The 20,914-nt window shown below is 37.8% G+C and overlaps 3 protein-coding genes and 1 long non-coding RNA gene across 6 annotated transcripts; 2 read left to right on the plus strand and 2 right to left on the minus strand.

The window, feature by feature from the left end:
- Positions 1-626: 626 nt before the first annotated feature.
- LOC137748199 (uncharacterized) lies at positions 627-3,882 on the minus strand. Of its 3 annotated transcripts, none has more exons than XM_068488309.1 (7): positions 2,982-3,882; positions 2,732-2,803; positions 2,191-2,333; positions 2,012-2,084; positions 1,503-1,622; positions 1,297-1,416; positions 627-943 (listed from the first exon to the last, which is right to left on the minus strand). In XM_068488309.1, exons 3-7 carry the CDS (start codon positions 2,280-2,282, stop codon positions 776-778), a joined length of 573 nt encoding a protein of 190 aa, XP_068344410.1. In that variant the 5' UTR covers positions 2,283-2,333; positions 2,732-2,803; positions 2,982-3,882; the 3' UTR covers positions 627-775. The 3 variants fall into 3 exon arrangements, with proteins under 3 accessions (XP_068344410.1, XP_068344409.1, XP_068344411.1); XM_068488308.1 differs by having other exon boundaries at positions 2,191-2,378; positions 2,982-3,881; XM_068488310.1 differs by lacking the exon at positions 627-943 and having other exon boundaries at positions 1,138-1,416; positions 2,191-2,378; positions 2,982-3,874.
- Positions 3,883-5,567: 1,685 nt separating this feature from the next.
- On the plus strand, positions 5,568-12,488 carry LOC137747601 (putative disease resistance protein RGA3). Its single transcript, XM_068487737.1, has 7 exons — positions 5,568-6,744; positions 7,109-10,067; positions 10,177-10,374; positions 10,478-10,540; positions 10,689-10,837; positions 10,959-11,304; positions 11,630-12,488. Exons 1-3 carry the CDS (start codon positions 5,605-5,607, stop codon positions 10,230-10,232), a joined length of 4,155 nt encoding a protein of 1,384 aa, XP_068343838.1. The 5' UTR covers positions 5,568-5,604; the 3' UTR covers positions 10,233-10,374; positions 10,478-10,540; positions 10,689-10,837; positions 10,959-11,304; positions 11,630-12,488.
- Positions 12,489-15,867: 3,379 nt separating this feature from the next.
- LOC137748840 (uncharacterized) lies at positions 15,868-16,677 on the plus strand. Its single transcript, XR_011070122.1, has 2 exons — positions 15,868-16,149; positions 16,405-16,677. It is a non-coding gene; the product is annotated as an uncharacterized lncRNA (long non-coding RNA).
- A 1,286-nt stretch (positions 16,678-17,963) lies between these two features.
- Positions 17,964-20,825, minus strand: LOC137747121 (vacuolar protein sorting-associated protein 32 homolog 2-like). The gene is made up of 7 exons (XM_068487135.1): positions 20,652-20,825; positions 20,376-20,486; positions 19,961-20,060; positions 19,381-19,466; positions 19,138-19,229; positions 18,614-18,728; positions 17,964-18,465 (listed from the first exon to the last, which is right to left on the minus strand). Exons 2-7 carry the CDS (start codon positions 20,445-20,447, stop codon positions 18,274-18,276), a joined length of 657 nt encoding a protein of 218 aa, XP_068343236.1. The 5' UTR covers positions 20,448-20,486; positions 20,652-20,825; the 3' UTR covers positions 17,964-18,273.
- Between the last annotated feature and the right edge of the window lie 89 nt (positions 20,826-20,914).

The raw sequence follows: 20,914 nt of genomic DNA on the forward strand, positions 1-20,914 counted from the left end.
TATATATATATATTTATATTTCTGCCACTTCGCATTCATTATTTTTTTTTTTGAGAAATGGGCCTTCGTTACTACCACCAGACCTCTTTCTCAAATGGAAGGAGATGATCAACACATGGCATAATGTAGAACCAAAACCAACCAAAACATGCTTCCAGCATCCTTTCTACAAAACACAACACGCACACGCATCACACATCACCAAGAGCAAATTGGATCGAGGGGCAAAATCATCAATTCCAAAACTCGTGCGTTAGATTAGGGGTAAAACCAGAACGACACTGTTAATGAACGGCATTGAGAGCGATAGAAAACCACCAATGCAAGTGAGAAACTGAAACAAAAAGCAAGCAAAATAAATCCCAAAAGAGAATAGCACGATGACCGACACATGTCACACACAATTCCCAGCTTGTCCCTGCACGAACCACCAAAAACAATCAGAAGGCATGAAAAAGCCGAAGGGCAATTCGGCCACTGGAAAACCCCCCCACCCAGCGCGGGCAAAGTAGGAATTTTACTATAGAAAAGGAAGAAACCAGCGCCAAAAGCCAAACAAACCAGGGGCAGATCCGTTCGGACACTATTGCTGAACAGTGCCGGGTTCAACTTGCTTTTAGTATATATAACTAGCAATGGTGCCCGCGCGTTGCTGCGGGATTGAAAATTATATATACAACATATTTACAATCCTATTTACACATAATATCCTAATAATCGTTTAATTGAAATGAATAATTAGTGACTTACTGAATAAGGTCCGAGTACTTTTCACTTAGCCAAGAGTAATGGCCTGCATGAGGAAAGCTGAAGATGGTGACATCAAATTTCTTCCATTGGAGACAGGATGGATGTCCATCTCATGCACATCAACTTCATGCAACACCAAGAACTGCATCCTCGTTTGCACTTCTAAATATGACCATCTGCTCCAATGTTTTGCCTACAAAGAACTTAGAATATCAAATCGATTAATCGTGGACCACATTAAACAAATTCAAACAACCCCAAAATTTAATTTGTAGCCCAAAAAACCAGAGGATCAGTAATCGTGACATTTGTTGAGTACATATATGAAAAATGTACTTGAAGATTGAAACTTTCATCAAATAAATCACAAAAAAAACAGAAAATTAGAGAAACCCAAAATTATAAATTGCATAAAATTAGATCATCCATTTCAGTCATGCGTAAATACACCATCACACATAACAAAGTTGCATATATGACGGTGATACACAATGTAAATGTTCAGATTCAAACCACACACAAAGCAATTGTAGCTCCCAAGTATACCTGTATCACATTCTGATGTTTGCTTGTTGACTTTGCCCCTGGATTCATGACTAATGTGATCTCCTTCAGTGGTGCATGAGCTTTTTTCTCCAAAGTTGCTTCCTTAAACATCCCTCTTTCCTAAAAAAAAACCCAAAACATATCATATTAAGCATCAATGCTATTAATACTTATTAAAGAAATTGGTCACAACAGGTTTCACATACATCAGTTCTAAACCTAAAAGGCTTCAGATTTGTAGGCCTTGGTTTCCTATACTTCTCCCCATGAGCATTGCTGGCAACAGATGTGGAGTTTTCTTTCTGAATCTTATCTGCTTGATTGACCTGCATCATTGTTCAAGCGTTAACAGGCATAAAAAACCGTAAGGGAGAAATGAACAAACATAAACACTATAAAGATACGTTATTCTCATATACATTGTAGCCTTCTTCCAGGCCTGGAATTATACAACTATTTTTTCCACTAATAGCTCTTATTTACATCTTTACTGGATTTGCATCACTTCTTTTATATTAATAAAATTAGAGGATTGCACATGCTTCTTTTTGGACGCCAAAACATTTTTTTTTCAATTATTCTAGTTCCTTGTGGTTGAATGGGATCCTAAGCTTCAGACTTCGAAAACGGAGAGTTTTGAAAAACCTCAGAGTCAACACCAATGAGCTTAAACAGAACAGGTGAGAGCTAATGAGATAGAGCTAAGCTACTTCACCACTTCCATAAGTCCACGTCTCCACCCAAGCCTAGACATCCCAACATTGCCCAGATAGGTGTCCCATCTTGACCTGCAAGATTTACACAGGATTGCAAAATTGGAAGAGGTTTAAGCATGAACAGATTGTAAAACGCAAAACATTGTAGCAGCAAATTGGGTTGCAAGCGAGCACTAACCATGATGAATAAAAAGTGGGTACACAAAATTGGCAAGAGATAAACTTGTTTCCTGAAATGCAGGTATGAGTGACGGCGATCAATCTGTCCATTTTTTACACAATTAAACTTGAACCTGTGCATAACCATGGTTTGGAATCCTACTGAAATCAAGAATAGGCCATTGTATGTTGCAGTTCCTCAAACTCCTGAAAGAAACAACAAAAACACAAAGACATTCAATCTTGACATGATTTGTCGTGTTAAATATTAAGAGCTACTTCTCGATTGCCATTCCAAACAACCAGCACCATCACCTAATGTGATATAACATCAGATAGAAACGGGAGATGTTCCCTGCAGTGGTTGGAAATATGCGTTTCCCAACAAAAAATATGATTCCCTCTATTGTTGCTATGATTAATCACAAATCTTTTGGATTTACACCTCCGTAGTTGGAGCTTTAAATCTGATGCATGAATAAATAGAGATTGTAGTCCTTAGATCAAACAATTTTACCTTTAAACCTACTAAAAGACTTAGAATCAGAAGCAGCACTTACAACTTGAACAGTTTAGACATGTTGCTATACGAATTTGGAATTGTAGTCCCACCAAAGTTGTTGTCAACTTGACTGCAAAACAAATAAGATTATAGGGCTAAGAAATTTGATACGGGATTGCATCCCTCAAATTATGTTGCAGTAAAAGGAAAGTCTAGAGAATTGTTCCCAACAGTATGAAAATTTAAGAAAGGAAAGGATGAAAACATAATTAAGGCACAAATTTATGTTCCGAAGTAAGAAAACATACAATATTAATAAGCTTGGCAACTCCAAGAACTCTGGCGGAAGATACCCAGATAAGTTGTTTTCAAGAAGACTGCAAAAAGGTATTGGTCTGTAATGTGATTTGTTTTCTTTTCAGTGGACATCTGATTAAAGTTGAGTTTTTCTTCTTTTTTTATTTCACGTTAGAAGATAGGGGTTGATCTATGACATCTACCAACTGTCAACATATGCATGCTCTAACCCAAGAATAGAATAAGAACATACAGTGTTGTGAGCTGCAGAGCCACCATACTGCTGCGGAAGGGCATCTCCCATGCTCTGGTACAGATCTATTCGAGCTGCAGCAACAGTGCTATCAGGATCACACAACAATAATTATTTGAATATTAGAAAGAAATCAAACAAACAAAAGAGGAGAAATATTTGACGACCAAACAATCATCAATTTCTTCAACCATTAAATAAACCTTCTTCGACTGTTTAAGTTCACAATCCAAAAAGCAAACCCTTCATAGAGTTTAGGCAACAAAAATCAAGAGGAAACCAAATAAAAAATATTGGAGATTTTTAAGAACTAAAAACTCTGCAATCAAACAAAATATATTCCACAAAAAGAGTTTAGAGAGAAAAAAAGGAAGAGAGTGAAGAGGCTTACTATCCTTCAAGGCAACCAGAACTTTCAGATAAAATCACACCAAAAAAACCCACAAATTTAACGAAAATTTGAGCATAACCCAGAAATTTAAATTAAAAAAATCTACGAATGGATTTTCAACTTTCTCCTTGTGGGAGTCCATTGACTTTCAGCCTCCACTTTCTTCTCCTCAGACTCTGCAAATGCAAACATACAAAGATAAAAATCATTAGACTCAAACGTAGGCATAGTCATATTGGCTAGAGCGGATACGCATCCCTTTTCACCCGAGTTCAAACACCCTACTTGCAACCACAGATTAGATAGGATTTCAAAATACCAATCTTGGGTCCATTTGATTCCTAAAAAATATGAATTCATAAGCTAAAAAATATCAAAACTTTCCAAAAACTTCTTCAAAAATCATTTTTCAAAAACATAGTACCAACTGACCATCGTCTTCCTCGATGAAACATTGAGAGGGAAAAAGCGACATAGCTTTGAAGCTCAGTTGCTGAAGACTATGTTCTTCCTCCCCAACTCCACCATAACTGCTAGAAGAGAAATTTAAAAAAAAAAATATATCAAATTTAAAAACGAAATCCAAAAATAGAGCAAACAGGTTGGGTCACTCTCGAGTTTGGGTGCGAGCTTATCCCTAACCTTCTCACCAGAAAAGAAGAATATGTAAAAATTAATCAGAGTTTTCATAAAATATACTACCTGATTACTTGCTATTGGAAACAAATAATAAATATACAGGGAATTTTAAAATAATTCAACTGCATGCAATTTAATCGAAATTTGTAAAGAAAAAAAAAAAGAACTCAAAATATTACTAAAATTAAGAAGAAAAATTATTAATCACACAACCAAATTTAATAAAAATAAATTGATGAAATTAAAATCCAAATCCCAGAAATGAAGAAAAATGGAACCTTAACATGGAAATTGAAGCTTTACATCGGCAGGTACCTCACGAGTGAAAGAGACAGAGTTGAAGATGCGTGAGAGAAGAGACAGAGGAGTGTCTTGCGATCCATAGCTTTGTGTAAAGCTTGAAGACCTTGTAGAAATACGCGCGGTAATCGTGCCTGAACAAATTTAAAAATTTGAAATTAAGAAATAGTTGTTTGGAAATTAGGGTTTAGGATGAGAAATGGGGAGAATTTGAAGAACCTCTGTTGCAGTGGTAAAAGGGGAGCTCTCTGATTTTAAAGAATCACTGGGGAGCTCTCTGATTTTAAAGAATCACTGGGAAGCTCTCCCCTTCTACAGAATTAAATTTTCGCCCTCAAATATGGTGTAATTTGAGACCAGTAGAATCGCTTTAACTGAGATTTAAAAGAGAAAGAGAGCGAAAGAAGCAGATTTTCGTGACTGAGATCGCAAGGTCGGAGAGCGAGATAAGGCGGCGTTCGGGAGCGAGGGAGACAGAAGCAGAGAATTGTGAGAGAAAGAAATCCGGAAACGGAAGGAAAAAGTCAAGAAGAAAGGTGGAAGTAGTCGACGAACTACGATGATCGACGTGTGGAAAACATGTACTGAAAAGGCAGAGCAAAACCCAAAAAAAAAGAGACCAGAGACGGCGGAATGAGAGATGGGCATCCAGCAAGGACAAAACAGACTTCTTACTGTAGCCAAGTGTGAACAGTACGGACGGAGACCAAAGCAGAAACCAAGGGCAGTTCCGCCCTTTTATTGTTGGTGAACAATGCTCGCTCTCATAGGATGAATAGTGGTTTTCTGCTGGGCTTTAGTATATAGATAATGTGTTCGAGCTTTGTCTTAATTCCAGCCACATAGAAAAGTTTCGTGGGGTCTTTAATTCCAGAATTGGATCCCTTTCCTTTAATTCCAGCCATATGGAAAGGTCTCGTGGGGTCTCGTCATATCATCAAATATTTTCAAGAACTAATAATTATTAAGCCTATGATTCAACTTCTAACTATTAGCTATCTTTCCATTCTCTGCTATCCTCTCATCTCTGTGTAGCTATCTCGCGACTGCTATGGAAGGTGGAAAGGTGTTAGAGGTTCTCTATACTTATCCGTTGGAGGGAATACTACGGAAGGTGGGTACACTTGCTGCTCAAGAAATCAGTCTTTTCCGAGGATTCAAAAAGGAACTAACTGAGCTTCGTCAATCGATAATGGCAATTCAAGAGTACTTAGGTGATGTTGCCTACCAACCACAGGATCGGGGCATGGCAGTTAGACAGTGGGTCAAGAAACTGAAAGACGTAGCTCGTGATGCGGATGACGTCTTGGAGGAAATCAACTACGAAGTTCTCCGGCGTAAAGAAGAGCTTCGAAACCATTTGAAGAATAGGGTACTCAACTTCCTTTCACTCTCCAATCCCATTTTGTTTCGTCAAGAAATGGCACACAAGATTAAGAACATCAATGCGTCGCTGGCGGTTCTCAAGATTGAAGCATCTCTGATTCACTTAGTTGCAAGGAGAGTCGATGCAACCACCCCAGGTATGGGGAACAGGGAAACTGTCTCAAGCTTTGGTGATGATGAAAAGATCATTGGAAGGGAGGAGATTGTGTCAGGTATAATTGCAACCTTGATCGAGTCCAAGAATCAGGAAAAGAACCTTTCGGTTATGGCGATTGTGGGAATGGCGGGACTTGGAAAGACGACTTTGGCAAAATCAATATTCAATGAAGATGCTATTGGTAGACATTTTGATGAAAAACTGTGGGTGTGTGTGTCTAACACCTTTGACGTTAATTTGATTCTAGATAGGATGCTCGAGTCGCTTAACTCGGACAAGACTGGATTTAAAAGTCAGGAAGCATTGCTTAATACTCTCAGAAAAGCATTGATTGGGAAGAGATATATGTTGATACTCGATGACGTTTGGAATGAAGATGAGACTTTATGGAGCAGCTTGATGAGTTGTTTGTTAAAAGTTAATTCTGCTCCCGGAAGCATTGTCATTGTTACTACCCGCAGTGCCGAAACTGCATCGATCACAGAGACGCTGCCGCGATGTTGTTTGGGGCTTCTATCAGTAGAGGATTGTTGGTCCATTTTAAAAGGTGAAGCTTTTCCAGATGGTAGTTCCACCCTAGATTCAGCTCGTGAAACCATTGGAAGGGCGATCGCTGAAAAGTGTGCTGGTGTACCATTGGTGGCAAAGGTATGCATTAATATATTATCAAAAATTTGCAGCATGTTCTCTTGTCATATTTATTTGTTATATTTTAGTTCTATTTATCGCTTTAGTGAATTAGTGAAAAAAGCTATATTTTTAATTTGGGAAAAATTCTAAGTATATTTCTCAATTAAGAGTTTTGAGAAGAGTTCTAACAACAAAAATTGTAAATAAAGTTAAGATTAATTTAGCCATTTTTCTAAGATTATTAGTGAAACTTTAATCAACTGTAAATTTTTTTTCTGTTATTTATTTTGCTAATTTAGTTGTTATATATATATATATATATATATATATATATATTTTTTTTTTTTTTTAAATACGGAAACTGTAACTTATGTACCACCAGGTTTTAGGGAGCATGATGCGTTCTCGAAATAGCACACATGAATGGCTCTCAATTCAACACAATAAAATATGGGAATTACCAAAAGCAGAGGATAGAATCATGTCAGTATTGAAGTTGAGTTTTGATAATTTGAAATCGCCATCTTTGAAGCAGTGTTTTGCATATTGCTCAATGTTTATGAAAGATTGTGAAATTGAAAGGGATAACTTGATCGAGCTTTGGATGGCGCAAGGATTTCTCCATACTTCTCCCACAAAAAATATGGAGGATATTGGGAATGAATATTTTAATATTCTACTGCAAAACTCGTTATTTCAAGATGCTATAAAAGATGAGTATGGAATGGTTACCAAATGCAAGATGCACGATTTAGTGCATGATTTTGCAGAAGAAGTATTTAAATCTGAAAGCTTGACCTCGGACCTCAATGAGATGGATGATACACTTGAGATTCAGCATGTTGCAAGGATTTCTTCCACTACACTTGAAAGAATTCCACAAGGGAGTGTTAGAAGATTGCGGTCATTGTTTGTTGATGGCAAGGTCCCTAATAGCATCTTACAAAGGTTTACAGGTTTGCGGATGTTGAATTTATACAGGGCTAAAATTGAGGAGTTGCCTAGTTCAATTGGTGATCTAAGACACATGAGGTATCTGAACATTTCTGGGACTAGAATAAAAGAACTCCCAAAGTCTACTGGCAAGCTCTATAACCTTCAGACGTTAAGAATGTGTGAAACAAACTTTCTTAAAACGTTTCCAACAGAACTGGAAAATTTGATCAACTTGAGACATGTGTATTTCGATAAGGTTAGGAAAGTTCCATTTGGGATGAGAAGATTGACTGATCTGCAAACATTATCTTCCTTTACGTTGGATAAGGCGAGCAGTCATGGAATTGATGAGCTGGGTGGGTTAAACCAATTGAAGGGAAAACTTATTCTTAGATCATTGGGATGTGTGAGGGACAAGAAGGAAGCACAGAAAGCAAATTTAGAGGGAAAGGCAAACATACAAAGGTTGGAACTTTGTTGGGGGTTTTCCAGGGCAAGAAACGCGAATCTGCATGACCGGGATATACTAGAAGGGCTCCAACCGCCACCGAAGTTAGAAAGCTTAAAGATTTTGAACTTCAAGGGTACTAAATTTGCATCATGGATGACGGGTGATTTGTTGCCATTCAATTTAACAGAGGTTGAGCTGTATAATTGCACAGATTGTGAAGAAGTCCCAACACTCGGCCACTTACCAAATCTCAGAAGTGTTGTTTTTGATGGTATGGATAAGATTAAATGTGTGGGAGTCGAGTTTTATGGTTACAACTATGTTAAGAATGATGGGGTGGCTACAACCAGCAGAAGAAGGAATCAGACGTCCAGGGTGGCTGTGTTTCCAGCATTGAAAAGCTTAAGAATTGAGAATTGCCCAACTCTAAGTGAATGGAAGGAACCGGTTGTTCAGGTAGTGTTTCCCTGCCTTGAGGAGTTGACTCTTAGGAGTTGTATGGAATTGAGAAATGCTCCCACTCAGTTTCCGTCTCTCCGGGAGTTGGAGATATTGGCTGTTGATAACACCTTGCCAATAGAAAATATATGCAGTCAAGTAACCACTCTCGCTTCTGTCGAAATATATGGTATTAAGGAGCTTACTTGTCTGCCGGCAGGAGTGGTGGAAAAGAACCACAATCTGAGGTCACTGGTAATCGAATATTGTGAAAAGATGAGGTATTTATCTGATGCACCACACACGCTCCCTCTCCTTGAGAAGCTTATTATACGGCGCTGTCCTAGTCTTTTAGAGTTGACTCCAATTACACGCGGCATACCATGTCTCCGTGAACTGAAAATTGAGTACTGTGAGAAACTGTCAAGCTTGTCTTTTGGGTTAGAAAATTGCAACGCCCTTGAGACGTTGGAGATTGCAAATTGCCCCAGTCTAACATTCATTCCAATTTCACCATCCCATTCTCTTCAGGAGTTGAACATATTTGGTTGCCCAAAGTTAAGATGCATTTCAATTCACAGTCTGCCTTCCCTCTGCAAATTAGTTATTGAAAGGTGTACTGCACTCATGGAGGAGGTTGAAGAGGAGGACGAGGACGAGTTGTCGTTAAATGGTTGCGCATGCCTCCGTGTTTTGGAAATTAAAGCATGCAATGGATTCACAAGTATACTGAGTGGACTTCATTCCTGTACTAGTCTCCGCAAACTGTTTATCGAGGATTGTCCCAATTTGAGGACTTTGTCGGGTCATGGGATACAAACCCCAGTCTCTCTTGAAGATCTGAGTATCAAGAATTGCCCTAATCTAGAGGCTGTTCCTAGTTTAGGCAACCTCAAATCCCTTCGTCAGTTGCATATTGAGAAATGTGGTGGATTAACAAGTATACCAAGTGGGATCGCATCCTGCACTTCTCTTGCCACTTTGTCTGTCATAGGTTGCCACGATTTGATATCTCTGGCAGATCAAGATGTGTCCACCTTGCAATCCCTTTGCTCTTTAAAATTGTCAGATTGTGGGAAATTACAATATTTTCCCAAGGGGCTGCAGTCTCTATCTCGTTTGGAAGAGATGTCGATCGGTGCATACTGGGAGGAGCTAGTTTCTTTCCCGGATTTTCAAGTTCCATCACAACTTGAAAGATTAGAGTTGCTGGGATGGCCAAAGCTCAAGTCTTTACCTCAACAAATTCAAGACCTAACTTCTCTAACATGTTTGTCCATTTATGGTTTCGATGGAGTGGAGACTCTTCCAGAGTGGTTGGGCAAACTTACATCTCTTACACAGTTGCAAATTCGTGAATGTAAGAATCTGATGTATTTGCCTACCGTCGAAGCTATGAAACGTTTAACCAAATTACATGACCTAGAGATTGATTTGTGTCCGCGTTTGATGGAAAGATGCGACAAGAACAGCGGCCCGGAATGGCCAAAGATTTCCCACATTACAAATAGCAGTGGTAATTTTTTTTCTCCAATTCAGCTATTCATGTATAATTTGTTCAATTCTCTTCGTCACTTTTTGTTTTCTGCTGTATTAAGTATTAATTGAACATATTTCTTGACTAGTTTACTCGCATGACGTATCGGATAATCACTCGGAAGATTCCAATTCGACCCATTAGACGCCCCAACAATCTCGCACGGTTGGATATTCATGCTTTTAATCTTTAAAGAGGAATATATGCATTGGCGAGTAGTGCCTGTCCCGATGGTGTGCAAGATTTACTCTTATGCTAATCGTTTCAAGTTCACATTTAAGCAACAGTAAGGTTTTCATACCACCACCTCCTCTTCTCTTTTGATGTATGTAGCTCCAATGTTGTTTCACTGATGGAATCTATTATATAATTTCTTATGTGGTTTTCAGAAAGACATTTACTCAATTGGAACAACAAGTGATGCGTAATATTTAAGACCAAACGTTGTCCAGGTACTTCAATCCTTATCATTTGAGATATTTACTTTTTTTTTTTTTTTCTTCTTGAAATCTTGTGTTGATTATGCTTTTACTTCTGAAATATTTGTATGGAATACGGATAGTAGATTTTAAAGGAGTGGATTTTTTTTTTTTTTTCCAGAGTGGCTGGATAACCTTGCATCTCTGACATCGCTGCATATGACGAGGTTGGTAGAATGTGATGTATGATGTATCTGCCTACCGTCGAAGCTTATGCAACACCTAACCAAATTGAGAGAGCTAGAGATTGAACTCTCCCCCTCTCTAAAGGTAATTATTTTCTCGTATCAATTATTCAGTATTTGTTTGTTTCGATGCTATCTTTCTTTTCTTCAGTTTTGAACAAAAATCTCCGCTGATCAAGATTACTTCAAATCCTACTTGCTTCAAGGTGCACCATTGAGGACTGTGATAATGTGCTCGTGGTTGAAGCTATGCAGCGTCTCACCAAATTACATGAGCAAGTGATTCGTAATTGTCCCTGTCTCAAGGAAAGATGAGCCAACTGGCCCAAAACTGCCCAAGATTTCTCAAACCCAAACTATTGAAGGCAATTGTTTTCTCAAATCAAATTATTCATGTTTGTTCAATTCCCGTCCCTCAAATTTATTTTTTTCTTCATATTACTGACCAAACGTCGTTTTTCATGCTTCAGTTGACATAATTTGTTGGTTATCAGAAGGGTCTCAATCAATCGGAACATCAAGTGACGTGTAATAGGTGCAAACTCGGTCCAGGTACTTCAGTTCGCTTTCCCCTGCATCATTATTTACTCATTGCTATTGGAGATCATGCAGATACAAGATGATAGTAATCGATGAGAGATACCCAAATAATCATATTATTCATATCATACATTTTTTTTGCAGAATCATAAGGTCACTTACTAATTTACTAATACGGAGAATACATACGATTATTCCTAGAAATCATTTTGGTATTTGTGTATGGGATGTGTTCAGAGGTTTATTACCTTCGATCCTTAACATATGGGATAAATTTCCCAAGAAATGTTGTGTTAATTTTGTTTCTACTTTATGTTTTGTTTGTTTTCATCTGCAGCTTTCTAGGTCCTTATCTGTCACAGAATGGCTCTCGCCGCACGCTACTGAAACTTTGGTGTCGGTATGGCCTTGGATGCGGAGGAAATTATTCATTGTCTCACTTGTTAGGAGGAAGATTTGAGTAGGAGGGACATGATCAGTTGGAGGAAGCTAAACCTTCTGCCCCTGAGCTGTAAAATGTGGCTCATGAACTTGTCCATGCTGCTCTAAAGGAGAATTCAGGTTGCCATCGTTATATTCATCATGATATTTATGTATTGAACCGGCGTTTCAAAAAGAACGTCACAAATCCAACCCACCACTTTGCTGTGATCAAGGACGGATCCACATAGGGACCTGGGAGGTCCCAGGACCCGTCAGCGATCCTAAATCACTGCTATAAATTTTTCGAAGACCCCTCGTACTCGAGCATGAGGTTTGTGCAGGTTGTAGGTTGCAAATTGCAGTGGCTGTCTTCTTCTCGGAGAAGCTGACTGCGCACGGAGAAGAAAGAAAATAGGGACCCTTCCTGCCTCTCTCCTCCTTGCTTCTGCCATGGTCTCATCCGTCGGTGCCACCCACTTCTCCTCCAACCTTTCTCTGTCGTCTAGTGGGGGCAGTACATAAGCCCAAATTTCTCAAAATTATTTCAACCATCTTAGTAATTTTTCTTATGGGTGAAATTTCCTTCGTAAGGTTTGTAAGATGGATATGATCTGTCATGGGTTGGTGAAATTTGGGGGTGGAGTTGCCATGGCTTTGGGAGAATGGGGAGGGAGGCGGTTGGTGAAACCTCGTAATGGACGCCTAAATTATGATTTTATAATTTGTAATATTGTTTTGCATTTGATTTTTGAATGAAATGTATTATATTTAAATTTTCAAAGTTATTTTTGTCTATAAATTTTTTGATCTTTATAATTGGGATCTCCTGAGTTTAAAATCCTGGATCCGTCACTGGCTGTGATGTATGGGATTTGTAGGCCAAATTCTATTGTTACCACGTTAAATCAGCATCTTAAGATTTTAGGGTATTTTCAATAATTTCCTAGAAAGTCTTAATTGTTAAGAGTTGCCATCTTTTATATTGCTCGCATTGTTTGTTCCAATTTTTGCTATAAACCATTTCATATTAATATATTTGATTTGTATATGTAAATATTCTGACGTTTTGTTGTTATAAAAGGTAATACCTTTTGGTAGAGTTTAAGGGTGAACTTTGGATCACTTGTTCGACGGACTCTGCGTAGTCCTTTTTTTTTGCAGGTTTTCTTTAAATGTAAATTCCATCGAACTTCAGTCACATTATTCGTAAATAATATCCATACTCGGAATGTGACGCTGCTTCTCGCTGTCTGCAAAGTTCTTTCTACTCACAGACGAGACGCAGTTTTTCTTAGAACACTTTTGTGGAAGGTAGTCTCTTTGGTCTGCATGCAATGTCCTCCACCCGCTCTTCCTTGAATACATCATTTTCTTTTTCTTTTTCTTTTTTTTTTTGTCAAACCTTGAATACATCATTTGAGTCATTTGAAATGTGTGAAGTATACGATTTAATAACAGATCAATTTTGAATTTTTATTAGTATTTGAAGGTCCACCTTAAGGGCTAGCTGTGAAAACAGCTCATTTGCGATTGAAAGGTCACGAGTTCGAGTCGTAAAAACAATATCTTTACAAAATAAGAGTAGACATTCTTCCGATCCTCACAAAACAGTGAGCTTGTTGACTTGGGGGTCGCCCAGCCCCTCATTTGAAGCTCGCGCCATCTGGTTTCCTGGTTTCTGTTTTTCCCTTGATATTTGTATTACAAATTTCAGATGTAGATTGGAATACTTCTTTTGGATGTAGATAATCAAGCACTCTCTCCATTTGAGGAATGGAGATGACTCAGATCAAATGAGTATCGTACAAACAAGCAAGCCAAATTTCCACTAATCATTACTAGGAGGGAACTGTTTTCGCATTCTAAGGCCTTTTTATTATTATGATAAATGTTGTCACGTTTTTTAAGAGAGAGGATCCTTGTCGGATTCTTTTTGTAAGGATCTCGGGAATCCTCCAATCAAATTCGTTCATCGTACATCGTACGGTCAGTTTTCGTCAGATACTGTTTATATTCAATTTTAAATAAAGAAATTTACAACGATTTCTAATCGCACGATGTACGATGAACGGATGTGATTTGAGAATTCTAGGAATCCTCACAAAGATAATCGGGTGAGAATCCTCCCTCGTTTTTCAAAATTACGTCTTATTGATACTTGATTTTGTGCAGTGTTTCATCCATATGTTCTTCCCAATAAATAAAATATTTAAAAAATAATAATTATTATTATTAAGAAGAGGAAGAGAGTTTGAAACTATTACAATAATTTAAAAAATGAAGATTTGCGAACCCCAAACGAATGGGTAGAAACTCAACATGTTATCCACTAAAATATTGGATCACATGCATCCTAACAAGTAAACTTGTCATTTTGCAATAAAAAATTACAATTACAATTAAAATACCAATTAAGGATGATCTGTTATTTGTTGTTACAAACTTACAATTTATATAAATATGCTCTTAAAATTACAATAAAATATATTTATATAAAACAGAAGGGTTAATTGCATAAAACTATCTCATGTTTAGCAAGAATGGAACCTGCTTATATACCCCATTTTTTATAATTCCCACTCACATACCATGTGTCACTTTTAGTTGCAATGTTAACCTCTATTACATTGATGTCACATTAAACGCATGACGTGATCATACTTGAGAACGGATCCATTATGAATCTTATTTTCTGGAGCTTAAAGATCAGTAAATTCAGACCACACAAATTGAGTCTGACGTTCACTACTCATTCCGCTGGCTTATTTCACGCAAATCAATGACTTCAATTTTTCTTTGACATAAATTAAATGCCAGATTTTTTGTTCCTTTGGCTCAAGACACTAAGGTTCGAAGATGATTTAAACTTGTCATACTTCAAAGCACATAATGCACAAGTTCTTTTCATAACTCGACGCATGAATCTCAATAACACAATATAATCATCATGCACTCCTCCGTGTGCACCATTGATACGGGTGATGCTTTAATGTGCATAAATCCATTTCATAATCAAAATAATGTAGCGTGATTAGCAATTGAATACTTTGAATGAGTATAGTTGCATAAACTATACAATGCACAGATGGATCAAACTACTTGTAACATGTCATTTAATCAATGTATATGACAAATTAAAAGAACAACATTCCGACCTTTCGTTGTCAATACAAAATCATAAAATCAAACTGTACAACGTTCAAATCTGTTTATTCTCTTCTCTCCAACGCATGCTCTGAAATCCAACACAAACTGAATAGTTGTTGCCTTGCCTAGTTGGATATGTGTCAATTATCTTGTTTTATGATGTGTCTAAAAAACAATAAAAAACACACCAACGGCTCAATCATTTTCTAGAATATTTATTTATCCAGAAAAAATATTTAAAAAATAATAAATAATAAAAGAAAAACGCTAGAAAAATCACACTTTATAATCACGAGAACCACTTGTATTGGTGTGCTATTTTTCTTAAGGAGTTGATTCGCATGTAATCTACAAAAAAAGTACCACCCGACAACAATATTTCGGTGTATTTCATACACAAAAGTTTTTAATTGTTGAAGCCTTGTCTATTTATATGTGGTCAAAGGTATAAACTTTATCATTATATCATTCGATCTTTGATCTAACGACACGAAATCTCTTAGTACAAGATAAACCCGAAACACACTAAAATGTAACAAATAACAATACAGGGGCGGAGAAATTTTTAGTTATGACGGGAACACAAATAGTACACCAAGTGTTTTAATAGGAGTGATGATAAATTTTATTTTTTTAAGTTATTAAATTTTTAACACATATATCTCAATATTTATATAATGACACATGATGTACTATTTCGTGTATCGATCACATTGAAAAATCTCTTGAAGGGTGGAGTCACCGTACCAGTTAAGGATTGAGTTGCATGTGGGAGGTACACAGAAAGAAGGAATCCCAACTCATTGGTGGAGGCCCACAGCACCACAGCTCGACAATACCTGTAGTTTGAACGTGCATGAAATCTCGTCCGTCCACGTGGAGACCCTCGAGAGCGTGGGATTAGGGGTGCGAGGTTGGCTGCAATTATAAGCCAGAGTGGCCGTTTCCTTTGAGGAAAGATTCTCCTTAGTCCGACTGTCGTTTTAGGCTTTTAGGGTTGTCGTATGAGATTCTTCTGTATATAAATCGAACGCTGAGAAATTGATAGCCACCCTCATTTGGCTGAAGGCTTGAATTGGAGAAGAGAAATCCCATCGGGGCCGCTTGGGGGGCAAGAGAGAGAAAGCTGTTTGGGAAGTGAGAAAATTTTACAGCTTTTAGAAAAGAAAATGGAGATGTTGAAGGTTCAATTCTTTGTGGTGGCAGTTTTTGCCCTTGCTATCTCTCTCCTTCTCCCTTCCATCAATGCTCAAAGCCTTGCTCCTGCTCCTGCCCCAACAAGCGATGGTTATTTTCTTCCCCTCTCTCTTTAAGATGCGATAGAGAAATGATTTCCGCACACGGTTCTCTCTTTCTGCAGAAACTAAAGAGGGTTGTAGAAAGAGAAAAAAATGTGCGCGGAAATGATTTTCAATTCCCAATGTGATAGTTCAAATGCTCTAACCTAATGCAGGTGTTGACGCTAACCAACTGGCTTAACCCGCGTCTGCTGTCGTTCTTTTTATGTCATGTGGTTGATGAATGTGGTGTTTTGGTATGCAGGGGTGGCAGTGGATCAAGGAATTGCTTATGGGTTGATGGTATTGGCATTGCTCCTCACCTACATTATTCACTGATGAATCTGGATGACCATTTTTGGAGAAATCAAGATGGATGATTTTATAGAGAGAGAGAGAGATTAATTCTTCAAGAAACATGTGAAGGGAATTGTTGTTGCATCTTCTTCTTGCTAGGCTTTTGCTAGCTAGCTAAGCTATGTTCTTGTTCGTTTGTTGCTAGGCCTTTTCTTCTCTTATCCTCTGTTAACATGATCTCTCTCTCTCTCTCTCTCACTTTTTTTTTTTTAGTCGTTATTGAAATTATTGAGGTGAGCTAAAAGGGCAATTTTAATCACTTCACGACTGAGTAAGGATTCTTACCTGTAACAAGTGGTGCTCTCAAGATTCGAAACTTGAGAGGTCCTTATGTTAAAGTGCAAGTTTATAAGATAGAAATAGAGCGCGAACTGCATAAAATTTAAATTTTTTTCCTGAAGCATTTCGTCGAATACTTGGTGAGCTTGTTGTTAGCCAAAGCAATCTGATGATATTGATAGAATTGGTCGAGTGCTCGACGCAACCTGTTAAGATATGTCTTATCACTAAACATTCCAAAAGCCATCAGAAGACATTCATATATATATTTTTCAATCTTTGAGTGGTCTTGGAACCACCTTGGTGCCAATGTACATTCGCCTCTGCCTGTAACCGAGAATGAATTCCTTTTCTTTTGGTAAGTCTAATACCATCTACTTACCAAGATCAATGTTCATGTCGCCAAAAGGAAAGACGTGGGAACATCCCTTTTCTTTTGGTCAATTTAGAAGGAAAAGTAACTACTTTTGAATTCACGACCACAACGTGTTTACCACACCACTTTAGAGAATATGGACCAAGTTACTTACTGCTTGTGGTGTAGGAAAGCAACGAAAGTCTTGTTTAAAAGCGACATTTTAAAAACACTTTTAAACAAGGCTGAAACTATTTGCACTTGTATTTCTTAGTTTCAATTAAGGTATTCCATGTTTAGAATGTTACACCACAACAAAGAAAGAATATGCTCTACAATCGGGATATATACGCCTACATCATTCATTATGCTATTAAGTAGCGCGTGAATAATGTGATGGGATTTGCCAACAGAAACACAATCTCATCTATCTTTTTTGTCTTGAGAAATATTTTCACACTCCAATGTTACTCCGTTGGACTTTCCCTTCCAAACCACAAGATTGTATAAATCACGGTGAATTAAGACACAAACAAGCAAAGGAGTGCAGGACGATACCTAATAGCCTGTCAAATTTGATTTTTAAATCTTACTTTTACAATGGTATACAATTAAACCCGATGCCCCTTTCTTCACCAAACTAGGAAGAGAAGGTGAAATTCTTGGCCCTTTATTTCCTTCCCATCGTTGACTTGAGTCAACCGCCGGCGAAGAACCCGAAAGACTGACCTAAAAACAGCTCCGGCCAAATCCAATGGAGAAAGCAAGAAAAGAACAAAGTAGCTTTCACATCAGAATATTCATATTATTGACTTGGTAATAATAACACACAATAATAGAACAAGCTATTTGATTAAGGCCTGCCTGATGACAGACGAAGAACAACATTTGAACAAATGTCCCAAAGTAAACTCAAAAGGAAAAAAAAGAAGACAAAAATCTGAGGAAAAGCAGAATACAAGTTTCAAAGGGGACTGTTTCATTTTGTGCCACCTTTATATACATTCTGTTTAATAATGAAGCCACACAGATATCCGGGATGTGTGATCGAAGCAGAAATCTCCATTATAAAATCAGACCAATCCTTCACATAGCCTCGACTCATCCTACAGGATAATGAATACCTGCAAACAGCCTCCACTCTTAAAGTGCCATCTCAGCCTGCAAAGCAGCCAATTCATCTTCTTCTTCAGTGCGCCTTTGGGGCGCAGGGCGAGTTGGTTGCCTTCCTGCTGGGACCTGCACTGGCGCTGCAGGAGCTTGTGTTGCTGGCTGAAGAAGTTGTTCCTCCAACTCTGCACCTTCCAGCTCTTCAAGCTCTGCTTCCAATTCATCCTGCAAATAAAATTGTATAAACTTCTAAGCAGCCGTATGCAAACTGATACTTTTAACCCCCATGAGGACTAACAAAAACACATCCTTTACAAAACCAATCATCGAAGGGATAAAAAATGAAAATGAAAATGAAAACGAGAATGCAAACCTCATCAAAATCAGCAGCTGCACCAATTGGAGTTGACAATGCTTCCTGTATCTGTTTCATGTTCTCTGTTTGCTCATTAATCTCATCCATAGTCTTGTCCACATCATCTATGTTCCTGTACCAAAAGATGCACATTTCAATTATGTCAGGGAACACCCATAATTCAATTATTCAGATGCCAATATGCCATGTGGCATACAGGAAATGAAGAAAAAACATAGAAAGTAAGCAACGAGTAATATTATACACTCAAATTATTAGCATCTCCTAATCAAGCTTTGATCAGAAGTGCAGGACAACAATATTATAACTGATCATTCCAAACAAAACGATTGCAGAAAAGAAACTAGGTTTTCAGTCGAACTATATTTTCATATTCAGCCTCTGAAATAAAATGTAGATAGCTCATTTGACAAAGAATGGAAAATAAGTAGACAAGGAAACTTAACGACTTGAGCACATTATTAGAGCAAAATTCCAGTGGAAGTGCAAATATCCTCTATCAATAATATAGTGCTACTTACGTTGCTTTTTGCATTGCCTTCATTGCAGCAGCTCCAGTTCTCAAGGCATCTACAGTTTCAGTTGTGGCTTTTGCACCTTCTAGCATTATCATCTGCAACACAAATACAGAAAAATCTCATTCATCAAGACACAACAAAAAAAAAAAAAAACAAAATAAAGAAAATATAATATATTAAAACGATCAACAATATTTGAAACACTATAGAAGGCATGACGGAATATAATTCCATTCTCATCATTACCTGATCATGGATACGCAACTGGAAATTTCCAAGCTGCTCTATTTGCTGCTCATATAACCGCTTCCTCTTCAAACATTGTATAGCGGCTGCAAAATAGCAATATAAGTTGTAACTCAACACAGCACCAGAATTTCAAAAGTCATGGCAAAAAATGTTTGTGGTTTTAGATCCAAATTGTACAATGGGATCCCCAGCCCCTCCGAAATTTCCAACTCATGGACAAGATCTCATCAGGTTACAATCAGCATTCATATCTTTGGCCAACTTTAAGGAGTATAAAACGAATTAGTACATACAAATAATAATGAGTCTAGTCTACAGTGCCAACATGTTCAATTGGTGCTGAAACCAGTGGTGAAAAGATAAAGAAATCCCAACGACTGGTAACAACAGATGGATGCCGACATATTCATGTCTACATAATCTAGGTGCAAAATGTGAAAATTTTGGATAAACAGATGTGAACATACGCCGTCTCTTGAAGCAGAAAGTTAACAAGTCCATTGAGAAAATGATCCAAAGACTAGAAAATCACCACTCAAATTCACATAAGAAAAATGGAAACACTTTGCAAACATACCCCTTTTGTTCTTTGCTCTGGTGAATTCCTTGGCCCTATCAACTTCTCCAGCAGCCTTCTTTTGTAGTACTTTCTCCTTTTTCTCAAGCATTTCAAGCGTCTGTCGAACATTTACCAAAATATATTCAAAGAGCAATCTAATCGCATCAACCAACTCAAAGAAAACATAAAGAACTACACAAGAAACAGTTCATTTGGCACCACAACCTCCCAAAACTAAATTCTAAACTATCCACATACCCAAAAAGAATCATCGATACTACAAAAGTTCGAAACACAAAGTAAAGTTATCATATTTTCAAAACCCAAATCAATCAAACAAACAGAATCACAAAGGAACCACACAAATTCAATTACTTAATCAAATACCATCAATGCGAAACAACACATAACGCCGAATGAATCGAAATTTTACCTCATTCAACTTGTCTAAGGTGGTGAGGGCACTGTTTTCCTGTCTGGGTTTCCCAAAAATCCTGGTAAACATGGTTGAAATCTTCGAGGATTATGAAACCCTCTCGATCTTCTACACAATTCACAATCAAAAAACCGTCAACGCAAACAAATCGAGCAAAACCTTAATCCCACCCAAATCACCGAAATTTTTCACCCAAAAGAATCATCGCAACGTTCATCGGAAAATAATCAGAACATACAGACGTGCGGGTATAAATTGGGTATGTAAGCGTACCTCGAAATCACCGGTGGAAATTGGGGGAAGACGACGGATCGGATTGGGGAAGCTAGGGTTTTGATGGAGAAGAAGAAGGGGGAGGAGAGAGAGAGACCCGCGTAAACTGGGTGAGAGGGCTCTGCCGGTTTGCTTAGGCGTGTTGGTGATGCGTTGGAAGAAGGAGAAGGGAAGCTGCTTTTGCCTTTTTCTCTCAGTTTTTCCTCTACGTTGTTGATTGGAGTTATGCTTTTCCACGTGGCGCGATGGATGGATTGTGGGTC

Source organism: Pyrus communis, chromosome 10 (genome assembly GCF_963583255.1).
Source record: "Pyrus communis chromosome 10, drPyrComm1.1, whole genome shotgun sequence".
Lineage (NCBI taxonomy): Eukaryota > Viridiplantae > Streptophyta > Magnoliopsida > Rosales > Rosaceae > Pyrus > Pyrus communis.